General features: G+C 47.3%; 1 protein-coding gene across 2 annotated transcripts in view; it reads left to right on the top strand.

Annotated features, from left to right (window-relative positions):
• Positions 1 to 21,373, top strand: part of DCPS (decapping enzyme, scavenger) — a 73,985-nt gene that overhangs the window by 41,800 nt on the left and 10,812 nt on the right. For both annotated transcript variants that reach the window (XM_025201272.1, XM_025201271.1), the window contains 2 exons: positions 9,625 to 9,770; positions 17,401 to 17,514. In XM_025201272.1, the coding sequence (XP_025057057.1) occupies positions 9,625 to 9,770; positions 17,401 to 17,514 (260 nt within the window). The remainder of the gene's footprint in view (positions 1 to 9,624; positions 9,771 to 17,400; positions 17,515 to 21,373) is intronic.

Here is a 21,373-nt window from a genome sequence, read left to right as displayed (position 1 = left end):
CTACTACAGACCTCCAAACCAGGAACAAGTGCTTGACCAAGAATTCACCAGGGAACTGGCCAGGCTACGCAGTCTCAGTGCATGGTCGTCATGAGAGACTTCAACTACCCGGACATCTCATGGGATGAGCACTTGGCCAAATCTGATCAGTCACAAAGCTTCCTTACATGTGTGGATGAGCTCTACTTGTCTCAAGAAGTTTATGGACCAACAAGAGGCAACGCGCTGCTAGACCTGCTACTGGCCGAAGGTGATGATCTAATCAGCGACCTAAGAATCGAAGGGAAACTGCGTGACAGTGACCACGAGTTGATCACTTTCACCATCCATTGCAAAGCTGGCAAGTCAGCCAGCAATGCAGTAATCCTTGACTTTGGGAAAGCTGACTTTCATAAGCTCAGGAGGCTTGTTCTGGAGGCCCTGGGAGACCATGATTTCACAGGGAGGGGAGTTCAGGATGAGTGGTTGCTCCTTAAGTAAATGATCCTAGAAGCACAAGGGGAGTCCGTCCCAACCTGTAGGAAAGGTGGTAAAAGGGCTCAACAACCCCCTTGGCTCAACAGGGAACTCATGGATCTCCTACATCTAAAAAGAGAGGCGTATAAAGGATGGAGGATGGGCAACACAACTAAGGAGGAATATACTGCACTGATCTGCACCTGCAGGAAGTGAACTAGAAAAGCCAAGGCTGCAACTAACTCCATCTGGCTACATGAATCAAAGACAGATACGTGGGGAGTTGAAAGAAAAACAAGGGCAACATTGGACCCCTGCTAAACCAGCTGGGGCAGCTAACTACCGACACCCAGGAAAATGTCAGTCTGCTTAATGATTACTTTGAATTGGTTTTTCACCAGCCCAAAGGGACCACCCTGCCTAACATGATGCAGAAATGACCAGGGTGAGGATGAATATATGCCCATCATTGGCATGGATCTTGTGAGGGAGCATCTTGAGGGACCGGATCCCCATAAATCAGCTGGTCCAGATAGGTTGCACCCAAGAGTGCTAAAGAAACTTGCAGACATAGCGCAGCCATTGGCAAGGACATTCAAGAACTTGTGGCGCTCAGGCTAAGTACCTGAAGATTGGAAGAGGGCCAGTGTGGTGCCTATCTTCAAGATAGGGAGGAAAGACCTGGGAAACTACAGGCCAATCAGTTTGACCTCAATCCCTGGGAAGATTTTGGAAAACGTTATCAAATAAACCATTCTTGAGAGGCTAAAGAAGGCAGCATTCTGAGGCATAGCCAGCATGGGTTTGTTGCAGGTAGGTCTTGCCTGACCAATCTCATTTCCTACGACCAGGTGATGTATCACCTGGACGGAAGAGAAGACGTTGATGTCATATATTTGGACTTTAAAAAAGCCTTTGACCTGGTGTCCCATGATGTCCTCATAGAAAAATTGGGCAACCGTGGTCTTGACTACTCCACAGTCCAGTGGCTGGGGAACTAGCTCTGAGGTTGGACCCAGAGCGTGGTAGTTGATGGGACCGAATTGACACGGCACTCGGTGACTAGTGGCATCCCCCAAGGCTCCGTTCTCAGATCTGTACTCTTTAATGTCTTCATAAACGATCTGGACACTGGTGTCAAAAGTGGACTGAACAAGTTTGCTGATGACACCAGACTTTGGGGAAGAGTGTCCACACTTGAGGATAAGCTGGTGATCCAGGCTGACCTCGACAGGCTTGCAAGGTGGGTGGATGAAAACCTGATGGCATTCAATATAGAGAAATGCAAGGTGATTCACCTCGGGAATAAAAACCTGCATTGCACTTACAGGTTTTGGCTCCCTTATATGATGCAGGGAGAAGGGCTGGAGGCGGAGGGAGATGGAGCCCTGAAGAAGGAAATTATTTACTTTCCCTGATGGAGAAGAGCAAAATCAGACTCTCAGGCTTGTTGGGGTCAGTGGGTTTCAGGCTCCTAGCAGAGCATCCCTGCATGCATCAAGTCAAGGCAGCAGCCCGTCACTCCAATGTCAGGGGATCCCGCCTGTATCTGCCACTAAAGCCAGGATTTCAGCCCCAAGTCCTGGTACGGGAACTTTTTCTTTGCACCAGTTCCCACAGGTTGTCACTTTCCCTTTTGCCTTCTCCATCATGCTACATCAGAAATGGCTATTGCTCTCTTTCCATGAGTCTCACTGCAGTTCAAAATAGTTCTCCCTGCTACGGTTCCAGCAGGTCTCCTTGCCTGTATGGCTCCTTGAGATGCCAGTAGTTTTCAAACCCTGAACAACTTCTTGTAAGGGCTGTATTGTCAAAAGGCCTCAGCTCCCATTTAGACACTTGTGGACTTTTCTACACTGGAAAGTTCCATTGGGTGATGGGCAGGAATGGGGTTGAACACCTATTACTGCTATCACAGGTGTTCCAGTTATGGTTACATTGGTAACAGCTACCTGGCATCAGTGCCATGATTCTGCTGAGGCTATTGCTACACTGTTGCTGTTTGGGCAGATAGCCCAGGGTTCATAGCACTTTGTTTAGAATACAGTGGGCCTGGGCACTTTTCTTGTGGGTCTAAGGTAGTTTGGAAGCCAAAGGAATTGCAGGAGGAGAGTTTGGATGCAGTTTCCATGCTGAACCTTGCATCTCACCTGGTGACAGCTCCACCTCCAGTCTGTTCTGCCTGCATGCATGAGGCTTTAGAGAATCTGTGACTTGTTTATCTCTTGGCAAGGCAACAAAGGCAGCCCCTAGCACACTTAAAAGCCTGCAGCACGATGCCTCCTGTATCCTCCAGTTGAGTCTCAGCTGTATAGGGGTATTTCTCTGTGAATATTCCTTAATCATCGCAGCGAGTTTGTACTCCAGACCTCTTAAGAAATTCAACTCTATCTGCTAAAATGAAATGAGCAGCACTTTCTTTTTCTTTCACTCTCCCTTCCAACTGTGCGCCAAGATGAATATACCAGTTCCCATTCTGGGTTAGTTAGCATAACATCTGCTTCTGGGATTTATGAATTATGTACACCAGGGGTGTCAAATGCATCTGGTCCCATGGGCTGGATGAGTAGCATGGAACTGGTCCACAGGCTGGATCAAGCCCATTGCCCCCCCTGTGTCCCACCCATATGCATGATCCAACGCACATGCCCCCTGCCTAGGCCAGTCCAGTCCAGGACGCTGATCTTAGTGATTGCTGCAGGTGACAGTCTGGGACCCAGCCTCAGCAAGTGCCATGGGTGGCTCACATCTCAGGCACTGTGCACAGGGCCAGCCCAGCTCAGGATATGGGTCAATGGGGAAGCACCAGGGGCCAGGTTATGGGTCTCTGCAGGCCATATGTTTGACAGCCCCGATGTATACTGTGTAATACATGGGCTGCTGGTCCATTGCTCTTACAGTAGCACCCAAATATCTAATGATTAACAGCCCCGTAAGGAGCTGTTCAACTCCACCCTGAGTCACTTTAGTAATGTGCACAAAGTGAGCTGAAGGCAGGAAGTGAAGTCTGAGATCCATTGACCACACTTTGGTTATCTTCATTTCCTCCACTTTATTGTGTTTTATAATGCTGATTGGAGGATGCTTCTGGAAAGCCATGGTGTGAAGAGGACCTGCCAACCTGGAGTGGCCAGTACCAGGCTCTTCCTGTATTGGGTAGTATTTTGGTGCAGTTTCTTGGCAACCTGCTGTTGCAACCTTGGCAACCTGTCAATAATCGGTGTCTTAATTATTGGGGCTCCCAGGAATTTTTGCAGAACCATTAAGGTGGGGGCCCCCCCAATTGTACTACATGTTGTACAAACACATTGCATCATTGATCAGGAAAAGCTTAAATGTAGTGACCTGTAGTTAGGCAAGCATGTAGCACAAAGAACGGAGAGGGAACTCATGGCAATAGCTGGATACTACAGCTGTTCTGGAGATCTGGCTGCCTAATCCAGGAGCTTACGTGGGAGCTGGGCTTTTTTTAAAATTTGGCTATTGATGTGTATTTACACATCAGGAATGTGTAAATAAATGATGAAATAGGTTGTTGCCTATGAAAGCTTGTGCCTCTCTGAACCAGTTAGTCTCTAAGGTGCCACCCTGCTTTGCCTTCACCCTGACTTCTTACTAACATGGCTAGCCACCTTTCTTCTCATTGGTATTTGGTCAACCTGACTGATACTTTTTTGCTCTTCTCTAAGGTTTTTATACCTTTTGAAGTTTCAGAGCGTTCAAAAAAAATTTAAACATCCTATTGGGCATTGTCATTATTTTAAAGGGGAGACAGAGGCACAGCTGAGGCAAGTTAATGGTCCAAGATTGTATAGTGAACCAGTGGCATTCAGCAAGTAGAACCATCCATGTGCCCTGTCTCTGTCCTTCACGCTGATCAAGAGGTCATGCTGCTTCCAGGAAGGAATTTTTTTTAAAGCCTGCCTTCCTGCATCTTCCCTGGGGTCTTTCCCCTTAAGTCCTTCAGGGAGACCTTATAATCTCTTATCTTTTGTAAGGGCTTTTTTTGTTGGTTTATTTTTCAGATTCTCCATGTTTCTTCCCAGCTGGAAATTTGAGAAGCTGAAATTGCTGGACTTTACCTGCCCTGTTAGTGCCTTACCGTAAAGTCTTTTGCTCCTGCTCTGTCCTCCCGTTGTTCCCCCCCTCTCCTTAGACTGAAATTCACCATCCTCAGAACATACTCTGGGATTTCATTATGGCTCTTTAACTTGGTGATTATTTTATTGGTCATATGATTCTTGAAGGCAGGCAAGACTTAAATCTTTTACTCAGTTGCCACCTTGCAAGGTGCTGGGCCAGTGTGCCAGGGTTGGAGGTTTTGATGCCCAAATGCAGAAATTGTCTAACGAATATAAATGATCTGTCTGACCCTTCTGTGGTTGGATTCCTCCCACCCATACTACTTCACCGTGCCAACCCATTCAGAATGAAGCCGAACCATGAAAACCCATTTTTATACAAAGCATAAACATGCAGCATCCAAAACAAATTAGAGTCTGCAACACAAGGTCAGCATGTGCTGCCTGCAATAGGAAATGGAAATGCCTGAGGTTTTCTTCTTAATCGCAATCCTAACCCTCCCTCATACCCCCAATCCTTGCATTTTCTCTGACATTTGAAGGAGGAGGAAATCACTAGATAAGTCAGAAAAATGAACTACTACTGCTTGCTTCCTAGGTGAGTCTGGATGGCAGCAGAGCTGTGGCCAGCTTAGAGTAGATCAGTGCCGTACTTGCAACATTGCCTCTTTTCTCCCACAGTCAAACTCAGATGGGTGGGTGTAGGGGAGAGCTCTCTGCTGTTTGTAGTTCTTTGCCAGATGCTGTCTTCAGGAAGGCAGTGAGTAGTAAATGTGCCTACAGTTTTAGCTGGGTTGGAACTTTAATAAATACATTTGGCATTGGGATGGAAATGGTTAAGGACTTCCTGGACTTCCAGAGTTGTTTTGGCTTTGAAACCAATAATTGAAATGGGAGTTCTGGACTCAAAGTAGAGGTATATTAATGGGTCTATTTAATGGAACAGCCCCCTTTGCCCCTCCTCCCACACAAGCACCAGGGAACATAAAATGTTTACGGAAAGTCAGAGTAATGTTTTGACTCCAGGGATGCAAGCAGTTTTGGTGTCAGATCCGTTCAGAGTCGATCTGCATCCGAACAGCAGCTGTTCTACATTCAAGCCAAGCGTATGCGGTGCTCTCGGGTTCTCTCGCTGCCTTCTTGTGTATTTAGAACAGTTTCTTGGTAAGATGGAATAACCACTGACATCTCAGTTGCAATTTACGCTTTTGATGTCAGGTATTAGATCTGTGGCTCCAGAGACTGTGTGTGTATCTGTGCGGCAGGAGTGACTTCAAAAAATTGGAGGATTGGGCCAAAAAGAATCTCATGAGGTTCAACAGTGACAAGTTCAAAGTCCTGTCATGCACCACTACAGGCTGGGGGCTGTAGTGGAACAATCCCAGTGGAACAGTTCCATGCACTGGTACAGGCTGGGGGGTGACTGGCTGGGCAGCAGCTCTTTAGAAAAGGGGGTTACAGTGACAGTAAGCTGAATATGAGCCAGCAGCATGCCCTTGTTGCCAAGAAGGCTAACGGCATACTGAGCTGCATTGGTAGGTGTGTTGCCAGTAGGTCAAGGGAAGTGATTATTCCCCTCTATTCAGCACTGGTGAGGCCACATCTGCAGTGCTGTGTTCAGTTTTGAGCTCCCCACTACAGAAAGAACGTGGACATATTGGAGAGAGTCCAGCAAAGGGTGACAAAAATGGTGAGAGCGTTGGGCGGGGTACAGTTTATGAGAAAAGCCTGGGGGAACTGGGCTTATTTAGTCTAGAAAAGAGGAGACTGAGAGGGTATTTAATAGCAACCTTCAACTACCTGAAGCGGGGTTCAAAAGGAGCTGGAGCTGGACTGTTCTCAGTGGTGGCAGATGACAGAACAAGGAGCAACGGTCTCAAGTTGCAGCAAGGGAAGTTTAGGTTAGATTCAGGTCTCTAGCCCACTGAGGCCTTGGGCTCTCTGAAGCTGCCATGGAGGTGCCAAGTGTACTGTTGTGGTCACCCCTGAATTTGTAGCAGCAGTGAGATCACCCACCAAAGAGGCAGAGACCACTGGACAGACATATCGGTGCACAGTTCCAAATTAGGGCCCAGTTGTACCAGAGGAGCAGCTCTATAATCCCTTGAAATGAAATCTTGAATTCTGCATCTTCTCACAGGAATGCCTGAGCATTACTCCAGGTCCTGGTTTAAGCTAAGCCCTGCTCAAACCCATTCTGGCTTAGTTTTCTAAATGGTTCCTGAACTTGAAGGTGAAAGAAGCCCATTGCAAGTCACTCAAATTTTCCTACAGACCTTCCCCAGCCATCTATTGATTAGCTCACGAAGGAGGTTGGGGCATTTCTCAGTGAGTATAAGATTGCTTTAGAATGACAGAAGTAGTAACAAATGCATCCAACTCCCAGGACCACCGCTTAGGTTTTCTTTCTCTAATTTAAAGTCTGTTCACTGATTTCTGGTTTACTTTTTTTTTTAAGCCAGTTGTAAGCTCATGTCTGGGGTGAATATGAAATCCAGATTCCACTGCTGGGTCATAGGGAGGTCTGTTGAACACTAAGCAGAGAGCAAAGGGGCACTTATTAACCGAAGGAGAGGGCCTGCAGAACTGCTGGTACAGTCAGTCTTAAAGTGACTATTTAGGAGCCACTGACCTAGCAAAAATATTGGCTGGTTCTGCAGTATGGCAGCCCATGTCAGAACTGTTGAGAACATCCCTCTCTTCAGGAGTGTAGCCTGGCTATGCTTAGATTAGGAGGGTCAACATAAGAGGTAAACCTTGTCTTGCAGTCTCTGCTTTCCCCCTTCAGTCTGGAAAACTCAGGAATTTCTGGCATTTGAGCTGCTACCTTTCTCTTGTTCCTGTTGGAGGAAGGCTGGGGTAACAGGCGAGAATGATGTGTGGGGAATATGCACCATCAACTTGTCCTGCTGTTGTGCTCATAGATTCATAGATTGTAAGGCCAGAAGGGAACTCGGAAGATCATCGGTTCCAGTTACCTGCACCAGGCAGGAAAGATAACTGGGGGTCGGGTGACCCCAGCAAGGTGACTGTCCAGCCTCCTCTCGAAGATTTCCAGGGTAGGTGATTGCACTACCTCTGGAGGGAGCTTATTCCACAGTCTGGACACCCTGACTGTGAAGAAGTTTTTCCCAATGTTGAGCCTGAATCAATCTTCCAGGAGTTTGTGGCCGTTACTTCTGCTTTTCCCCTCAGGTGCCCTGGTGAACAGTTGCTTACCGAGCCCTTGATGTACTCCCCTAGTGTAGTGGTAAGCTGCTACCAGGTCCCCTCTCAGCCTTCTTTTCTTCAGGCTGAAGAGTCCCAGATCCCTCAGCCTTTCTTTGTATGGCTTGCCTTTTAAGACTGATCATACAAGTGGTCTTCTTTGGACTCTCTCAAGCTTGTTAAAGCGTGGTGCCCAGAACTGGATGCACTACTCCAGCTGCGGTCTCACTAGTGCTGAGTAGAGAATTAGCGAGCCATGCTAATTAAAAGAGCCCAGTTGTCACGTGTACCAGCGTCCCCATGCTGAAAAAGTGGGAGCAGGGTGCTTTGAACTAAAGCTCACTCAACGTTCAACGAGCTTTCGTTCAAAGCGCCCCGCTGCCATTTTTCTGTGCAGGACTGCTTGTGCACGGGACACGAGAGTCTGCTGGAGCGTATTAATTTCCTCATTCCAGCCTCGGAGTAGGCTCCCTGCATGTGTATAGGAGCCCTAAGTGGTGGCTTCATGGCTGATGGGACCAGCGTCGGGAGCTGAAAGGGCCCCCCCGAAGCCAGTGGAATGCAGGGGCTCCCCCCAACTCTGCAGTCCCAGCAGGACCTTTGCTTTTTCTGTGGACGCCTCGACTCCCAGACTAGGCTGAGCATTAACCTGGTCTGAACAGCGCCGAGTGAGAGACTTATGCAGTAGCCCTGGGCACAGCTGGATGGAGCTGGGGATGGCAACAAAGGGCTGAGTGGAAACGGGAGCTTGGCTTCAGGTTTGGACTCGGGAGGCAGCAGAGCAGCCACCAAGGTGGGGAGCAGTGGGGGCCCTGGGCCATAGGGAGGGAGAGAGCAGGCCCGGCATGGCTACACGGGGCACATCAGGTGGAAAGTGCTGGGTGGGAGCTGCACGATGGGGGCCATGCTGGAGACTCCGTGCAGTCTGGGCGACTGGGAGCAGCAGTTCTGCAAATACAGCCAGTTGCTGCTGGGGTCCTGTCCTGAGGTGCCTGACACAGGGTCCTGCCCTGCAGACTGTCGGGCACCAATGCTCCCTCCAGGTGCTGGGACAGGCCGGCAGGAGCAGCCACCTTGGTGCTGGAGCTGGAGCTCAAAAGCTAGCAACTGCCTCCGCCCTCTTGGCAGACATATCTAGCACTGTCAGGCATCCTGACCTGGGCTGCCCTTTGCTCCTGGGCTGGGTGGGACCGAGGGACGCTCCACAGGCCGGACAAAATCCCTTCATAAGCCATGTTTGCCCACCCCTGCTGTAACCACATTCTGCTACTGTAACCTCTCTCCACCCCATCTCCTCCACAATTGGTCTTTTCACCTCCAGGGTTTCCTGTGTGTGTTTTTACCAGGAAACACCCAAGTTCAATCTGTCTCCAAGGAAAAATGAGCTTGTACAGCCCATCAGCTGGGTGTGTATCCATGTCTATTGGGACTTGGCTTTGTTTTCCTTTTGGCACATCTGTTTTTTGTTCAGCACCTTTGTATTTATCCTTCTAATTGGTGACCATTTGAGAGCCCTTCCCTTGGAGACAGACCAGGCTGCTGCTGTCAGAACTGCTGGAAAGCAAGTGTGAAAAAAATACTTCCACTGGCGTGTTCCATTCCACCCTTAACTGGAATCATTCCTTCCGATGTTTTATCAGCTGATTACCTTTAGCATCTGCAGCTGCATGAGCCTTTCTTGCTTCAAAGAAGCAATATGAGCTCTAGGGTATGAAGTTTTCCTTTGATTTTTATGCAAATTCACTTACTTCTTTAGAGGTAACTTCTGAAATCTATTAGCATGATGCTGATTAAAAGTGAGAAACAATTTATCAGCGACAGAGGGAGGTAACTTTGATTTAATCTCTGATTATAACACAGAAAACATGTTTATTTCCAGAGATAAAAACCACAGTGATATACCCTGCCACAGAGAAACACCTTCAGAAATATCTGCGCCAAGAAGTGCATCTCATCCGCGAGACTGGGGAGGATTACAAGAACATTACGCTGCCATTTATCCAGTCCCAGAGCTTCAGCATCCAGGTATGGTTACTCGTCCTTAATACATCTCAGTCTGTTCTAGAGCAGGAGTTTCAAGCATGCAGCCTGTAGAGCAGTGTACCCTGGCCTGTGTAACTCCTGGAGGGCTTGGGTATTAACCCCTTCTGTTCCCTGAGCCAGTACAGCAGCATAGGTAACTGCCTGGGTTAATGCCACCATTGTTCCACCGTGCTACCAAAATCTCAGGTATGGATCCCCACTGAGGGCTTGTTTCATCAGCGGTGAGGTAATCAGCAATGTTAACGCCTGCGGTACCCTGAGCCAACACAGCCTCTCAAGCATCTGTGGGTGTTAATGCAGCTGTTGTTTCCCCCCGTGGCCAGAGGTGCGTCCTGGCTGGGCCCATGAGGAGCCCTGCAGTCCCAATACCACATGTGGGACCAAATGAATTTGACATCCCTGATCTACATTTCACTGTTCCATCTGGACTGAGAGGTAAAAAGCCTTTTTTGACAGTGACCTAGCACCCTAAGCTTTGTGTTGTGTGAAACTGGCTGTTGCATTTAAACAGACTTAAAGCAACTGGCTTTAACAGGGGAAGAAATTTGTTACCGACAAGAGTTTGAAGTGCAGGTTTTCTGCTCATGAGGTCTTCAAACATTGGAAAATCCTACCAGTCCAAACAAAAAAATAAGTAGGGTGTTCCTGCTCTGGTAGTTGTCTCTGATTTGAAGAGAGAGGTAGATAGCCTTGTTATTCTAAAGTCAGACAGATGGCAAGGTAGGGGTTACACTTTAGATTAGCTAAAAAGATGCAAATCTACCCTGCCTTCTGTCTAATGAAATGTATGTATATACACAGCCCCTCTCTCCCCACCCCTCTCCCAACAACCTCTCTTCTTTCTTGCCATGTTCCTAGCTGTGCTGAAAGGATCATATAGAGTTGTTTAAAACTGCAGTTGCATTGAAATTAAGTTAATGTTACAGCTGTTCCATCATGTTTGTCCAGCCAACCAGAAAATAAAAGATTGTTGACCAAGAAATCTATATGAAGTTCTGGGTTTTCAGGAGCTTTAGGTACAGAAGCAGGGCTCTGGCACTCTGCCATCTTCCTCACCTTGTACTGATTATTCCAGGGGAGCTCTCTCATATCAAATGGCCTTCATCAAAAGTTTAAATCCAAGTGTTCTCAGCTTCAGTAAACTGACTTTTCTGCCTCTGTGCACTTCCTCCCACTCTTCCTGACTCAGTTGTTTCCTGGTTCTTGTCCTGCATCTCTGATCACTCCCACTTATTGATTTTTGTGTTCTCCGTATCACTCATAGTTTTCACAGCCTGTAGGCCCTCTTCGGCCCCTTCCTCCTTTTCCTCTGTACCTTCTTCCTGGGCAGCCTTGTTCACAAGCATCAATTTAGTGATAGTCTGTGCATGATGTGCCAGGGCTATGGGGCCAGGGACCCAGCTCCCCTGTGTGCGTGAGGGTAGTGCGGGCAGCAGTACAGGGTTGTGCCCCTCGCTGCTGCCCCCTCCTGCAAGGGAAGTGTGGCCAGGGCAGCGTGGAGCTCTGAGAGGCAGGCAGCTTTCGTACACCTCCCCACTGTGCCCTGCTGCAGCGGGTTCCGCACACTGCTCTGCAGAGGTGGCGGGGAGAGCAGCACGATGGGTAGCATCACCAGCACCTGCTGCCTCCCTGGGGGCCAGGGCTGGGGCCGGGCATGCGTGCTGAGCATGGCACACAAGGCCAGTTTGCTCAGCATGCCACTGCCAGCCTGGGCTCTATGCATCTGCGGCCAACCAGGAGCCTGGGCTGCTCCTAGCAGGTGGCTGGGAGGCTTCAAGCAGCCCGGGCACCATGACTGGCAGCAGCTACCCAGAACCTGGGCAGGCTGCAGCCTGGAGGCTGCAGACAGCTGCTGTCTCCCGGCCCTGGGCTCCAGGAAGGCAGCAGGTGCTGGCACTGTGCCCTCTGGGGCCAGGGCTGGGGTGGGGAGGCAGCAGCTGCAGCTGGCCCAGGCTCTGGGGTAGCTGCTGCCAGCCATGGTGCCCTGATCTAGAACCTCACCTCATGTTATGTGTAACTTCTGATTCTTCCTGCATAAGATGAAGGAATAGCCTTTGTCATCCATGCAGACAGCTAGAAATCCTTGGCAAGACTTTCTCCTTTTGCATCTCAATTATAGAGCACCCTCCTCTCAGGTGCTGACAAAGCCAGTCTCTTGCCCAAGTCCATATCCATCCAAAATGCTGCTGCAGTATCGATTTTTCTTTAGTCATTGCTTTTGCCCTGTTATCCCTTCCTTTGCCTTTATCCACTGGCTTACCCCTTCTCCACCATATCAGATGCAAATACCTTGCCTTGGCTTCCAAAGCCCTTTCCCAGCCTGTCCCCGTCCATCTATCACTTCTTATCACTCAAGACAGACTCACGTCTTTGCCAGTAATACCAGCCTTCATTGCCTGTTCAGTGAATTTTCAAACAAGGTTTTCATGCCTTCTCCCATGCTGCCCTTCAGACATGGCAAGGGCTCTTTGGAAACATATGAAGGGCCACTTTGTTGTCCTCTTCCAAGTCCCTAGTTAAGTCTTCCTTTCCTGGGATGCCTCCCAAAAATACTTCACTGCTAGTCATGCTGATCAGTTTTGTCTTATTGGTACCCCCATTTGTCTGTATTTACCCGTTGCTTGTCTTCTACTCAGCTTGTAGGCTCTTTGGGGTAGGAATAGTCCATGTTCAAAGTTTGTATGGTTTGTAGTATGATTGGGGTCTTAATCCATGACTGGAACGGATTGAACTACCATACAGATAAGTACTCTGCAGTTTGTTGCCAGGATCTTTTAGATGAGACCATAAGCAGCACCTGCAAGCGGATACTGTGACCTTGCAAAGCTTGCATTATGAAAATCTGGGCTTGCTGTAATGACTTGTCCAAGTCTCTGCTCAGACCTCCTGTTGGACAGCTTGCCCCATACTGTGTTGATGTTTCCCTCCACACCGTGTGGGAGAGGGGCTGCTGCATGCCTGTGGTATAATTTCTGTAAAGTTTTTTCAATCCTTCAGAAAGAAAGATGTGATACAGTTATGATTCCTCTCATTCCTAAATTGCTTCAGTTTCTAATTTGCAATTCAAATATTCCATATGGAAAACTTCTCTCCTGGGCTGGGAGATAGTCACTAAAGAAAGATGAATGCTGTCCTGATTGTGTACAAACCCTCTGCTTTGGATGGTTTTGGTTTCGCCAAAATTGTATTAGACTTCTGTTGCCAGTGGGAGTAGATTTGACTCTCTTCTTATGTGCCATCTGACTGAACAACTCCACTCATTGTCATATTTCTCTGCTTTGCAGGGTAGGGAATAGTTCTCTTGTCTGTTGGGACCAAGTCTTGCACAAAAGGAGGAGCAAAATTATTCAGAAAATATAATGTTGACTCAATAATTCAGTTAATGTTTCCAGAGATCAGTATACAGCACATTAGAAATTATGATTATTAATGTGGCTAATCTGTACATCAACTGTTATAAAAAATAAAACTGGCACACAATTCAAATGGTTCCCAGCCCTCTTCCCTCTTGTTTGCTACAGTTTCATGTGCTCTGTTTCATGGTGTTGCCTCTGGATCCCTGATAAGGGTGGTGCATGTTCTGTCATGTGGCTGGAGCTGAGGCTTTCCTGAGGCAGTTAGAAATAACCTTTATTTCTTGAAGGTGCTTATGCCCCATTGCAATCTCAGAGCTCTAGTAGTGATGCATTTATTTATTACTCAGGGCAGCCAAGGGCATTTGCCTCCACTTATCTGCTACCCAAGGCAGTGCTGAAGCAGTTAAGAATAGAGTTTGCTGTTTGTTTTTCTGATTGCTCAACATGTTTTCTGCATCTAGTGATGGAGGCCACTTTGCAGGCTGCAGTCTGCTTTCAATTACTCCCCACACTTCTATTTGCTCCATTTTTTTTCTCTCTCCTGCCAGCAGTCAGGCTACAGCACCAATAACGTACAACAGCATTTATTAGCTGTGAAAAAGCAAAATAGTATTTGCTCTGGAAAATGACAGCAGCCTACACAAACATTTGTTTTCATGTCTTTGCTCTGAAGACTATAGGGCTCGTGGTCCTGGCAGCTTCCTCTGCAAGGTACTAGAATAGCCCTCTCTGTGTATTTCAGTATGCACCTCTGCATGGCCTGCTAGAATTTGTAGTCATCCACCTAGGAAAGCATATTAACAAAGGCCATCAGAGGTGTCTGTTTTGGATAAGCTAGGAGACATCCACCAGCAAAGTCTTCTGATATACCCAACCCCTCTGAGCTTTTGATGTTCTAGTCCCTCTTTCTCTGTTTCCTCTTCTTGAAATCAGTAGAACAGAAGAAAGCGGGGGGAAGGGTGAAGAAAACCTTAATGTCCATCTTGCAAAGGACACCCTGTTCTTTACCTCAGTCTCCATCCTTTCAGGCAGAAGGTTCTTTAAATTAAAAGCATGTAGATTCCCCTGTTGTAGAAGGTAGGGTAGATTTGCAACTTACAGACTAACCAAAATATATAGCTAAATAGATGCATCTATACAGATATATTTGTTAGATATACACACACCTTGCCTTCTACTTGACTTCAGACTAATACGGCTAACTACAGTTCTTTTCTAGGTCAGGTGGAACCAGCTTGGTTCCAAATATGGTAGGGCATTGACTGGGAGGAAATATTTGAGGTTTGAAAGTGATAGAAACAAGTCTTGAAATGGGACAGAGAAATGGGACAGAAGGTAAGAACTTCTACTTGAAAGACTTAATTAATGCTGGAGGCATCACCAGAGTCTCCCAGGAAATATTTGCAGCAACTCATTTAAAACCTAAGCCGGTGGTATTCCTAAAATTGAGGCCTTTACAATCTTGGGATGTTATCTTGGACATCAGTGATGGGGAACTGATCTAGCTGCCCTTGACAGCTTAGAAACCTTCTAGGTTTCTAAGTAAAAGGCTCCAAATATAACAAAATCCTTTGCTGTTCATCTGAGGCTCTGGGAGATTTATAAGCTTGAACCCAAGAAGCTTTATCAGGAGAACATAGTGTAGTGGTGTGAAAGGTACCTTAGCCCCCTAGCAAGCTGGCAGCTCTCTGTCCATTGTCCTCAGTTCTGCAATGCATGCGAGCAGTACCCAGCTTGCTCTAAAGGCAGTGTTGCTTGACACTGACAGTGGGAAGGTCCCAGTATTTGAAGGCCAGTGTCTTCTGTCATACTGGTTTATCAGCAGTGAAAAGGCTTGATCTAGTAGGTCTGTCTCACCATTGCATTAGAGTACTGTAGGCAGATGGAGGAGTGATTGAAAGAGGCATAGTGCAGCAGCAGGATAGGACTGGCTCGCCACTGATCGAACCTACAGCGTGCCTGTTAGAACTGGTGACTGGGGGTTGTTGAGATTAGTGGCAAAGCAGGTTGGAGGGTCCAGACTAGAGTGCTTTGCCTACATGGTACTGACTTCTTCTCAGTTCCTCCTTTTATAAAGTGCAGACAGTGCCTTGATTTCTGCTTAAGAGATAGCTGAGGGGTTGGCTACAAAAACAAGTCACTGCAAGGCAAATTAAGCTGTGAACATAATGCACATTCTTTTTCACAGTATATGCAAGGTACCTTACCTGTCTATGAAGGTGGGACAGTATACCTCACGTTTTCTGCTAGGGAAGAGCAGGTACATACGTCTTAGTTGCAGAGCTAGCTGTAAAGTTACTCTCTGGCTTGCCTAGAGAGAATCTCTTCATGTGCCTATGCCCTATCAGGTGGTCTGTAATCCTGTCTGAAAGGCATTTTAAGACATAGGTTATCATCTCTTCTGGTATCTGAGATGTGTCCTTTGGGAAATAAAAAAAAAAAAAAAAGGGTGCTCTGACCTAACTGTGGAGAAACTTTTTGCAAATGCACTCAGAATATTGTGACAGTGGAATTAACCCCCTGGCTTATTGAGGTGCGGTTTGCCTGCCGGAGCTCAGGCGGGTGCCATTCTGTCTCCACATGCTAAATTTCCTGGGACTGCTGAGTGGTAGTTAGCTGTTAGTCCAAAGTCAGGCAGAAGGCAGGGCAGGGTGGCACCTTAGAGACTAACTGGTTCAGAGAGGTATGAGCTTTCTTAGGCAACAGCCACGTCATCAGATGCTGACAGAGTTGTCAGATGCTGTTGCCTATGAAAGCTCATACCTCTCATGTCAGTTATTCTCTAAGGTGCCATCCTGCCATGCATTCTGCCTGTAACTTTAGGGGGCCTAAAACAGTGGTGAGCCCCTGTGTCTTTACCTATTTCTGCTCCCAAGAGTAGAGTCCCATTGTGTGCAACTGTCCAGTGCCATGATGAGCTTCCTGGGCCCAGTGTCCATCCATTTAAAGCTCTTTTTCCATGTTAAGTTTTATGAAAGGTGTCAAGTACAAGCAAAACCACTGGAGTGATTTAGCAAGGCACCCAGAGGAAGTGTTCAAGTGCCAGACTGCAGAGGTCCTTAAAGTGGAATTAATGGGAATGGATGCAGCATAAAACATTGATCACAGGTTCCCCATGTTAAGGGAGTCTGTTCTTCCCCATGAAACTAGCCCTACTTACCGCATGGCTGCTTCACATAAAGGAAGACAGAATGGGTTACAACTGTTTGATTGAGTCTGTGAATAAACTTGTTTAAAGCTAGGGCTTATGCACTTTGGCTGGCTGCAGATGTTTAAAAAAAATAAACCCAAAACGCTCTTTACTGGAAGAAGCAGCATGTTACTTCAGCCTGGCTCTGGAGCATCTGTAAGGATCAGGTGCTTCAGCAGGGCTTTTTGACACTTTTAGGTAAAACTGATTCAATCAACTATTAGATAAAAGCACCAACAAAACCCTGCTAAAGCACCTGATCTTTACAGATGTCAGATGAACTGGGTTGAAGTACGTGCTGCCTGTTCTGGGCATGTGTGTCAGCGCAGTAACATGCCGAGTTTAATGTAAAACGCTGTTTGGTGGGGGAGCGGAGGGGGTGTTATGCCTGCAAGCACCCTTGATTGTTTTTAACCTGGTTATCAGATAACTTTGGATAGCTAGACTGGCAAGAGCCAGCCATGTTGTACCATGTGATATGTTTCCTGGTGACTGGCACTCTTGTTAATAGTAATTTATGTTGAGGTGGGCTCAAGTTATATTCAGAAGTCCCACTGTTACGAAGACCTTAGTCAGATTTAATACCTTTGGGGAGCTTGCTACCCAGTCTTATTGAACAGCCATGTTTCAGCAATGTCTCTTTCATAGGACAGATGGGTCCTGCCAGGGATGAATTCTGTTACACCTGAATGTAGCAACTGCTGTACTGGATTAGACCATCTAACTTCAATATCCCATCTCCAGCTGGGGCCAATACTTAGCATATCAAAGGAAAGAAAAAATCCCCCTTAATTCAGCCAGTCAATTGTGCAGTGCTATAAATGGGGTCAGGAAGGTATTTTTCACCTGTGATAATCACGATACTCTGGAGCATAATATTTGCTTATTTTACAGATAATTAACTACAAATGTTGCTGACCATAAAATAATTTTGCTCTTTATAAATCCAAGTACAGTTCCTGTAGTTTCCACTAGTGGTAGATTGGAATTAATTTAAGAGGTTAGCGTAAAGGTGCAGTATTTTGTTCTTTTGCTGCTTTTAATAATTGGGTTTTTTTTCTTTCAGTGGGTATATAATATTCTGGAGAAAAAGGCTGAGGCTGATCGGATAATCCATGAAAACCCTGATCCTTGCAATGGCTTTGTTCTCATTCCAGATTTTAAATGGAATCAAAAACAGGTTGGTTAGCCGCTCACTTGATTCTTTTTCTTAAAAGTGACACCACTTACTTTAAAGTAACACAAAAGAAGTAATATTTTTACATTAATAATAAGTCTTGAGACACAACCAAAGGTTTGAAAAATTGGATTAACCTTTTTCCCCATGAGCACTGAGTTTGGGTACACACCATTAACACAGTGTAATGCTTCTTACAGTTTATTAAGCATGGACACAGCAGATGCACTGGTTGGTTCCAATTTTGTTAGTGACTTACTAGCCAAGTTTGTTTTCTAGCTTTCCTACCTTGGTGCTGATGCTGCCAGGTCATGTTTAAAACTAGACAAAATTACATGTCTGTCCTGGACGAATTTCTGTTATTTTAAACTTTTATAAAACCTCATTTTTGTAAACCTAAAACTTTAGGCATAAATTAAACAAACTGTCCTTTTTAATTGACCCAATTAATTTTCCTTCTCCTTCAAATGTTTAACTGTGTGTCACTTGCCTTAAAGCTGTCGTCATAATGTTATCACCTTGTAGGTAGCTTGCTTAACCCTTTACTGGAGTGGCTACCCTTTCTTCATATCAGAAAGTCCATAGATTTTCACCCAATCTGTAATACTATATTTAGTAGGGTTTTTTTACTAGCATTTCCTTCCCCCTTCTCTCCCCCCCTTATACCTAATTGTTTTATTCAGTACTATTAAGGTGGAAACCACAAGGCTTGCAACCAAGAAAATAGAGATTAAATTCTCAGACCTCAAAATAGATGCCAAGGGTGCAACCCCAGTTTCATTGACGTCAACAGAGATGGCATTTCACCAGGGGTTTCTGGTCCTCTGAACATTTATCCAGGCAAAAATGAGGAAAACTTTTCATCTTTCTGCTTGCTAAAGCATTTAGAAGAGAACTGAAAATAACCCATTTGTCTCTTGAGAGCATTTTGAGTTAAGGCTGTAAAATAACCTTATAACTTTTGGTTAAAGTGTGATTCTGCAGTTATTAGAGGTGCACCGATACATCGGTTTATATCATATTGGCACCAATAAAAGGAAAATTGACATTATTGGCAAATGGCTTTTTTTGGCTGATGTAGCCAATAATGTCGCCAATAAATGCCACATGCGTGCATGCAGCCGCAGCATGCACATGGCCAGGAGTGCAGCCCGGCAGCCTGCAGAACAGTGTCTGGCTGGTAAGTCTGTTGGGGGGAAGGGACGTGGGGGTGCAAACCAAGGGAGGGAGTGAGGCTGGGGCAGGGGCAGGTGCTGCACAACTGGCATGGGGCGGGGGACAGAGCCACGGCTCATGCAGGGTTGGGGGGGGCAGGGGTGGCTCCTACAGCTGCACACATCCTGGGGGAGGCATGGCGGGTACATGCCTTCCAGATCTGTGTGTGGACTGAGGGCGAGCTATCGCTGCACACTTGGGACTGACAGCTGCACTGAACTCTTCTCGGTGAAGGGGCTTGCCTGGGCCTGGGCTATGCTTAGGGAGGTGGCGGTGCTGGGAGCGAGGGCTACGGCAAATTTTGGGGTGGTTGTAGTCCTCCCATAGCCCCCCCCAGCACTGTTGCCACCTGCCCCAAGCGCAGCCCTGGCCCAGCCCCCCCACCAGGAAGAGGCTGGCTCAGCCTCTGGCCCCAGCCCGCAGCAGGAAGTCTGCCCTTGCCCCGTGCACAGATCCGGGGGCCACATGCCGCCCACGACTCCCCTGAGGGTGCATGCAGTGGCAGGAGCCACCCCCCATGCCCCTCTGGATGAACTGTGGCTCTGTCCCTCACTCTGCCCCAGCTGTGCAGCACCTGCTCCAGCCCCACTCTCTCCCTTATGGCGGCCTTGATCTGTGCCCCCATGCCCCTTCCCTCCTTCCCCCCAACAGATTTACCAGCTGAACATTGCTCTCCAAGCTGCCAGGCTGCATATCGGCAGTCGGATCAGTATCGGACGATATGACTGGTTAATAATCAGCCATCAATATCGGGCCAAAAAATCTTTATCAGTGCACCCCTAGCGGTTATGGGTGTCATGAAAACCTGCTCCTAGCTTTGCCACTGAATTTCTGTGAAGCCTTGGGTGAATCGCCCCTACTCTGTCTCTGTTTTCCTCATATGTAAACTGAGGATAAAGATGAACAAATATCACTGCAAAATGCTGTCATGTAAACATTTTTTGATGAAGAATGTTTTGTGGGAAGGTTGGAAAACTCAGCTACTAGCTCGAGAACTGTGGTGCGTGATTCCAGTAGCACTGGAGATGGAAGAGCTAGAACCAAGCCTATGGGAGCCTTGCCATTCCATCCTGAGTCCTAGCAGATGTTATTGCTGCTCTCTTTCCAGGGCTCTACTGCCTTTGGAAAATAATCTTTTAAATATGCATTCTTCCTTCAGCCCCCTGCTCTTTCATGATGCTAAGGAGGGAAGGAGTCATTAGAAAGCTCAGGGCTGGCTCTATGACACCCTTTCTGCATGGCAACCCGCATGTTTGGAAATTGATAATGGGCAGCTCCAGAGATGTAAAAACCAGTCAGTACTGCCTTCCTAATGAGTTGTTAAGGCTACACAAAGGCTAAAGACCCTTAGAACCTATCTCCTAGATGGCGATTGTTCAGGATTTATGGTCCTTTACATCCCAAGCTGGTTCTCCGTGGCAGGCTGCTCGTGTGAGAAGGCCTCAGAAAGGGTGTACACTTCTATCCTTGGCTCCATAGGTATCAGTGGCCATTGAGGTTGACATCTTTAGCTTGCCACTCCCGGGTTTCCTCGAGGTTCCTCTCCCACCTGCTTTTCCCCTTCCTTGGGCTCTCTTGCTCTCTCCCCAGCTGCTCAGTTTATTATGATAGCCTGTATTTTGGGGTCAGCTCTTTGCTCCTTGCTACAGCCTTTTTCCTAGCTTGCGATGGGGCTTTTCCTTCTCCCTCGCAAGCTCAGACTCACAGCTGGACAGCTTGGCCCATTTCACTATCTGCCTCCTAGTGTCATGGTGGCTAGGGTTACCATACGTCTGGGTTTTCCCAGGTATGTCCTCTTTTTTGCCCCCCTGTCCTGTCCTGGCAGGTTTTTAAAATGTGAGCAAATGTCCTGTTTTTTTGCTTTGCCTCTGCTTTCCCAGGCACTAGCAGCTTGGTTGCTCGGGACTGGGAGGAGCAGGCAAGGTGATTGGATGTCGGGGGTCATGGGCCAGCAAGCAGCAGGGCTGCAGGGGCAGGCGGCTGTGGGTTGGTACTGAGGGGCAGGGGCTTAGGAGTGAGGGGCAGAAGCAGGGCATGGGTATATCACTGCCCCCTCCACAATCATATACCCCTGCCCCAATCCCACCTCCCACAGGTGTCCTCTTTTTTGATTCTAGAAATATGGTAACCCTAATGGTGAGATTGGGCCATGCCCTCCAGTTGTCAGCCTGCTTCTGCTCCGGCGTGGCTCCCTTTAACCACTAGGAACAGGATGGCCTGGTAAAAAGACAAATAAGCCCTGGGGTCAGGGGAAAGGGGGTCTACTCAGGGCCTCTGGGGTTCTGTTTTTTCCTTCTGCTGGCTTACTAGGTGACCTTGAGCAAGTTCCTTCCTCCTCTGTCTCCTTTTTCATCTCAGTAAGATGAGGATAATTCTCATCTCCCCTGCAGTGGATATTGTGAAACTTAATCAGATTAAGTTCGCCAGCTGCCTTGAGATCCTTGGATGGAAGCTGGTTTAGAAGTGCAGAGTGCCCTATAAAACGTGCGGCACGCTCTTGGCCGTGTACAAATGGATTATTTATTTTTATTTGCAAAAATGCTGTTTTACCAGAGATGTCCCCTCAGGAACAGGAGCGGAGGAGGAGAAAAGAAAGCACTAGAGTTGCAATGCATTTATTCCAAGCCTTTGTGTGATATCTGATCTC

Source organism: Alligator sinensis, unplaced genomic scaffold, assembly GCF_000455745.1.
Source record: "Alligator sinensis unplaced genomic scaffold, ASM45574v1 scaffold760_1, whole genome shotgun sequence".
Taxonomy (NCBI): domain Eukaryota; kingdom Metazoa; phylum Chordata; order Crocodylia; family Alligatoridae; genus Alligator; species Alligator sinensis.
Note: the sequence above shows the minus strand (reverse complement) of the source record. Positions and strands in the feature narration are given on the sequence as shown.